This window comes from Grampus griseus (genome assembly GCF_964374135.1).
Source record: "Grampus griseus genome assembly, chromosome: 5".
Lineage (NCBI taxonomy): Eukaryota > Metazoa > Chordata > Mammalia > Artiodactyla > Delphinidae > Grampus > Grampus griseus.
The window spans coordinates 74,983,250-74,989,390 of record NC_138998.1 but is presented as its reverse complement, the minus strand read 5'-3'; the positions used below and the strand labels follow the sequence as shown (position 1 = coordinate 74,989,390).

Here is a 6,141-nt window from a genome sequence, read left to right as displayed (position 1 = left end):
AGCCTTGGTAAATATTAATGACGATGATGATTTTGTGACCTACTAAAAATGTCAGATTTTAGCATTATGAGCGTACTGTAGATACTAGAATGTAATTGAACCAAAATGATGCTCGAGAGAAATTTTGAAGTAAATGTGCAAATTAGGCTACGCAGTATAAACTAGAAGTGCCCAAGTCATTCTGTTCCTTAGTAAAGCACAACCAAGTAAGCCTTTTTTTTTTTTTTTTTGGCTGCTCTGCGAGGCATGTGGAATCTTAGTTCCCTGACCAGGTATCGAACCCATGCCCCCTGCAGTGGAAGCGTGGATTCTTAACCACTGGACCACCAGGGAAGTCTCTCCCAGCATGTAAGCCATTTATGCAGCAGAGCATTTGTTTTTAGTTTCTGACATCTGTTTGGGTCGTCTACAACTGGTGGCATGGAAGGGAAAAGAAGGCTGCAAAGACTGAACAAAGAGCATGCACTGTGGTAGCCTTTATTTAAAAATTGTGAGCTAACTACAGTTGTAGTGTTCTCATTTACCATTCTGATGGCATAATAAACTGGGAGAACATTAACACAACTTCAAGAAGGCATCAAAAAACCTGTAAACAAACATACACACCACGCATGCGCGCACATATACAGCATACATGCACACAAAGATTATAGTCTAAACACAATCAAAAGTGATGAAGAAAAGCTTTGAATGCTCTAAATCAAATTTTAAAACACTTTATTATAATAAACTGTGGCAATACTGTGGCTATATGAAAAATGTTGTAACTGCTTAAAAAGCAAAAAGAAAAATACTGGCAATTTGAAACTAGCAGCAAGAAGCAGATAAAAATAGAATGGAAGATAACATAAGACTAAGTAACATCAAAATTCTAATGTTGATACTGTGTAGGATTGCACTGAAGTAATTTAAAATTAGTTCTTAAGGAACTCGCAAAAAGTCCCTTGAAATATTAAACTGCTGCGCTTTACAAACAGTGGAAAAGAAAAAAGTATTTGGAATGTTACACACACACAGAGGAAATGTATTAGGCATATCAGTTTATGGTCTTTGTTTATGCCCTTCAAAAAGTTTTATAAAGAAAAATTTAAGTGCCAATGTAGTGAAAGAAAGTTAAAAATTCCTAAAGATGCAAGTCTGAGTGCATTTATCAGGTTAAGAATATATTTCAAGGTCGGGGGCAAGGCATGACTGATGCACATTCAAGAAGAAAAGTCTCGTGGAATCCATAAGGTAAGTAGAGTTCTCTGGAGCACGTTTAAAAATGAAGGTATATTAAACTCAGACTATCCTGAATGAGATTCCAAAGTATGTGGAGTTCTATAGCTGAAATCTGTTTCATAGTGGCCAATAAATAATTAAGACTAACTTTTCAGCAAACTGTTTTTTCATACATTCAAACACAAAAATCTTTACCACACATGCAGAGCTGATATTCTAAAACAGCGCAGGTATGAATCCTGGTTTCAGAAAAACACATTAACAAGGATTTTTTTTCCATTTTTTTTCCATAGGTTCCTGTAGAAATCTTCAAAGAGGGGATAAGTTTAGATTTCCTACTGATTTTGGAAGAAAGGAGATTCTGTTTTTCCTAAGGAAGCCAGTCATCCATGAGCAGGAGACGTGTCTTCAGAAACTAAGAAGTGTAATATCCCTAATGCTTAAACTCATGGCAAGTCCAGATCCAGAAAAACTGGCAGGTAGAACAGGGGATGGAAATGAAAAGTTCAAATGTCTATAGTATACTTTGGAAATATTGTGCCTCGTAAGTTAAAATGGCTCAACTGCCTGCAGAATGAAGTGCTACAGGACTGGAGGAGACCCGGTTCTCTGGAGTAGGAGCTGGGAGAGACCCCCATCTCCAGGGACCCTCTGGGCAGGGCTGTGACCTTGTTTTTTCATGAGTGCTTTCAGTTGGAGAATTTATATGACTTTGCCCAGATAAAGCTTCCTTATGTTACTTTTTCTCTAAAATTGGTTGGTCAGGCAAGTTACTGGTGATTTCCCAAAATGAAATCTAGCTGTACTAGAATCTTAAGGTGCCAGCTAATTTAAATTAATGCCCCTCAGTAACGCTGCTGGGTATCAACCACTATTGCTGAAGAATCAACCCCCAAATGACCTAACTAAGTAATCTATCACACTAGGTGCTTCTACTGTCTTGGGTTTTTTGAGCTTTAGAGAGATAGTCTTTGTAATATGACTTAGAAACTGCTTCTCTCTGGCTTTGTTTCATTCTTCCTCCTCTTCTTCTTCCCCTTCTCCTTCTCCTTCCTCCATGGTTTCCACAATGAGCTCTGCTGTGCAGGTGGCTTCTCCAAGACTGTTGACAGCCTTGCAAGTGTACTTGGCATCATCATCCCCGCAAACATCACTAATGATTAAAGAGCAGTTCCCATCCTCATCATAGTCTATCTGGAAGTGGCGGGACTCCCTGATTGACTGGTCATCTTTGAACCAGACGACCTCAGGGTCTGGGTATCCTGTATCATAGGGAGGGAACACAAGTTGCAGAAACTATTATTTAAAACTTATTATCAGTTCATGCAAACTCTTGAGCTACCTCTATTGATTAAGGGGGTAAAGGGAAAAAAAATTATGATGTTGGCTTTTACCATCTATTTTGATATTTACATTTGAATAGGGGCATGTATTGTAAACACTAATATCTGAAACGCCACATAAGGTATTGTACAGGCATCCCGTTCCCCAGCCATGTAAGGCTTGTACCACCTCCCACCTTAACACAGATATAGCTAACTCCCCGGAACACTGTCCCAGTTCCAACCACATGCCTGGAGCTAAATATCTTCTTGGATTAAAAGAAAACTTTTTTTAATCTTGTATAAAAGAACTTAAATAAATTTAAATAAATAAGAGTTAGAAAAAATGGGCACAAGGGATCTTTTGGGGGTGATGGAAATGTTTAAAAATTGGATTGTGGTAATGACTGCACAATTCTGTATATTTCTAAAAATAATTGAATTGTATACTTAAAATGGGTGAATTTTATGGTGTATAAATTATAATTCAAAGATGATAACAGACCTGTAAAACATAAATTAGGGGAACTGACAATACTGCTAGGAAAAAGCAGTATTTGTCTTAGTTTGATCCAAAGACAGACTCATTCGTCTCATTTTATGCATTAGTCATGTTGCTGCAAAGTTCAGCATTAAAATATATGTTTTATGTCTTTAAAAACATAATAATACTAACTGACTGGTTTTTAAACTTTGGAGAAGTAGTTTTACAGGACAAAATTGTAGCCCCAGCTAGAATACAAATTACACATAAGAATTCTAACATTCTTTTCGAGTAGAATTTTGCTTTTAACGAACAGCATCCATATGCTTTACTTTCTCCTCAGCATCCAAAGTGATGCAAATACCAAGAAAATAATCCCAAAGAGAAAAGTAAGCAAAAAGATAATTATTATGAAATAATATTTTCTAAAAAATAAAGGAAAAAGTAAAGAACTTAAGACCCAAAGACAGCGGTGATGGTGAGAGCTACAAGCAGTGGCCCAGGACTCTCAGCAGAACCCCCAATCTGAGCACTTCCACACTAGCAAAGGCAGCACATCCACTTTTTAAAAAAAATTGAATGAAAAAAGAGAAAGATTATGGTAGGCGAGGCATTTATAAGGCATCTTGGTAATACAGTGATGCAGGAGAAAAATTGTTTTTTCATTCCTACCTTTGGGTTACTTTACCCAAAAGGCATTATCTAGCCATACTGCTGGAGAATCTTACAAAGTGGGAGGCATGGTTCGTTATCACTGCTGTCCTGTGCTATGCTGCCTTGGGGAAGTTGGTCTGACCGAAATGGGAGATAGCCCTCCACTCTGGTTGGCACACAACAGTCACAGACCTGAAGCAAAGAGGCCTGTCTTATCTTGCCACTTATCTTTCTAGAATGTTGCAGTCTGTTGAGACTGAAATGCTATGTGTCACCAACACTGCTAACTTCTCAGGTGCTATGCTAAGATCCCTTAGGGTCCCTTGAGCTCTAACAACTCATTCTGGCCACGTTATTTCTAGCAGGCAGAGAAACATGGGGAAGACAGCACAAGGGCCTGGATCCCAACTTCCCTCAGTTTGAAGTCACACCGCAGGCTGTCTCTGCACTTACCAGATCCACAGCTTTTCCCTTGACTCCATGACATCTTTAAAAGACTTGAAAGGTTTCCCCTTTCCACATGTTATCTCACAGTCTCCAGAGCCACTCAAGGCATTAGACACTGTCTTACAGATGAGGACTAGAGGCTCAGAAGAGCTGAATCACCGCCCAAGGTCACAGAGCCCAGTGATTAACAGCAGAGCTGCCTTCTCTGCATCCTATGCTCTGTGCCAGCCTTCCTTTGAGAGCCTTTGGTGGGCAGTTCACATGCTTCCCATAAGCTTGCAAAGCTCATTTCATTAAGCACATTCCATAGCCAAATAGGTCCATGATAAATCACTTTTAACTTGGGTGTAGTGGCTGATGTAAGTAGGTGAAATATCCGGTGTGCCCTCAGTGAGTCACTGAATGGCCCTAATCTTAAGCAGGTAGAGTGGGGCAGTGGGCCAACTCCTCCTGACCCATTTTCCCTCACAGCCTGGCTGCCCCAGAACTGACATTCTGCCAAGGGCACACAGTAGGGGCCCACCAGCCAACCATACCCCTTTTGTAGGTAAGGGAAGAACAGCTACAAACTTACCTTCGATCTTGCAGTCAAATCTAGCAGCACTTCCCTCCACAACTTCTAAATCACGAATGGTCTTAGAAAAGTAGGGTTTTACATGGGGCTTTTCCTCAGCGACAGCCTCAAGGAAAGCTTGGGAGACATCTTCTAGAAGACGGGGAAGAGGACATGGTAATTTCTTTATTCCTTGTTCTCTCCTCTTCCCTGGTTTAAAAAAGCTGACTTCTTTTTTTCTTTTTTAAGTTGTTATAATTTAGCAAATAATGGCGCTTGGAGGACTGAATCATAAGCACACCTTTCTCCTGGGGACTGGCTGGCCTGCTGCCAAATGATTTTGGCAGAAGAGAGAACTGTGACCAAACTGGGGAAATGTTTGGACTCCCTCCCTTATACTGACACACTGAAAAAGGAAATAATCTTTAAAAAAGTTATCTGGCTGCATTTCATGCTGCTTCAGGATCCAGTTGAGGGTATCGAAGAAGGACGGAAGCACGCCATCCCACCTGATCTCTGTACCCCCTCTGCCCTCTCCTGGAAGCAGCAGGCCTTCATCTGCTCCTTGGAAGGGAAGAGCCAGGTCCTAGAGGCATCTGCGATTTGCCAATAGCTCTATTCTCCACACGGATACTGCCTTCACAGTGTATGACTCTGGACCAGGGTTTGGGATTGGTCCAGGGAAAAGCTGTAACTTTGAGTGGCTCCTGATCCTCTCCTTCCCCTTCAGGCTATTTCTGGGTCACCTGGAGAGTGGCAGGGCTGGAGCAGGAGGGACCAGGCCCATGTGCAGCAGTCTCGGTCCCCGGCTGCATCAGAGCAGCTCAGCAAGCAGCCTCACCGATTACCCTGTCTTATGCACAAAGGGAGCTAGACTCAGCTTCTCACCTTTGGATACGAAAAGCATCAGGCAGTGGGAGGTGGAGGAGTGTCTCAGGCCAAATGAGGCACCTCAGGATAAGGGCCAGACCCTACATGCATCTGAAGCAGGAAGAGGCCAAGGCCTTCACTGAGGAGATGGATGGGGCAGCATCTCAAAGACGGTGGGCAAGTAACTAACCCTGTTGGTGTCTAGGAGGGGCCCTGCCAGTCACTGTCTACCCAGTTCAAACGACATATTCCAGCATCATGAAAAATACCAAACAAATATGGACTATATGAGTCAATTTTTGTTTAAAAGGAAAACGCAAAGACACGTTAAAAAAACGGATATTTTTAAAAAGTACACTGCTATATGTGATTTTTATTTTATGTTTGCCTGTTATACAAGCATCGCTTTTGTAATGAGAAAAACGAAACTTTTAATAAAGCCTTTGCTAATTCTTATGTAAAATATAGGGAAAAGGTTAGTGGAGATCATCTAGTTCTATTAGACAAATAACTCTCCTTCTGAAAATAGTTAAACCTAAGGTGAAACAATTAAAGAATACTACATTTAATAATTATTGTCAGGGCAGTGT

General features: G+C 40.8%; 1 protein-coding gene across 8 annotated transcripts in view; it reads right to left on the bottom strand.

Moving 5' to 3' along the window:
* Nucleotides 1-407: 407 nt before the first annotated feature.
* Nucleotides 408-6,141, bottom strand: part of MYLK (myosin light chain kinase) — a gene marked incomplete at its 5' end in the record, with an annotated part of 266,723 nt that continues 260,989 nt past the window's right edge. For all 8 annotated transcript variants that reach the window (XM_082655466.1, XM_082655462.1, XM_082655468.1 and 5 more), the window contains 2 exons: nucleotides 408-2,483; nucleotides 4,703-4,834. In XM_082655466.1, the coding sequence (XP_082511592.1) occupies nucleotides 2,233-2,483; nucleotides 4,703-4,834 (383 nt within the window). In that variant the 3' untranslated portion in view covers nucleotides 408-2,232. The remainder of the gene's footprint in view (nucleotides 2,484-4,702; nucleotides 4,835-6,141) is intronic.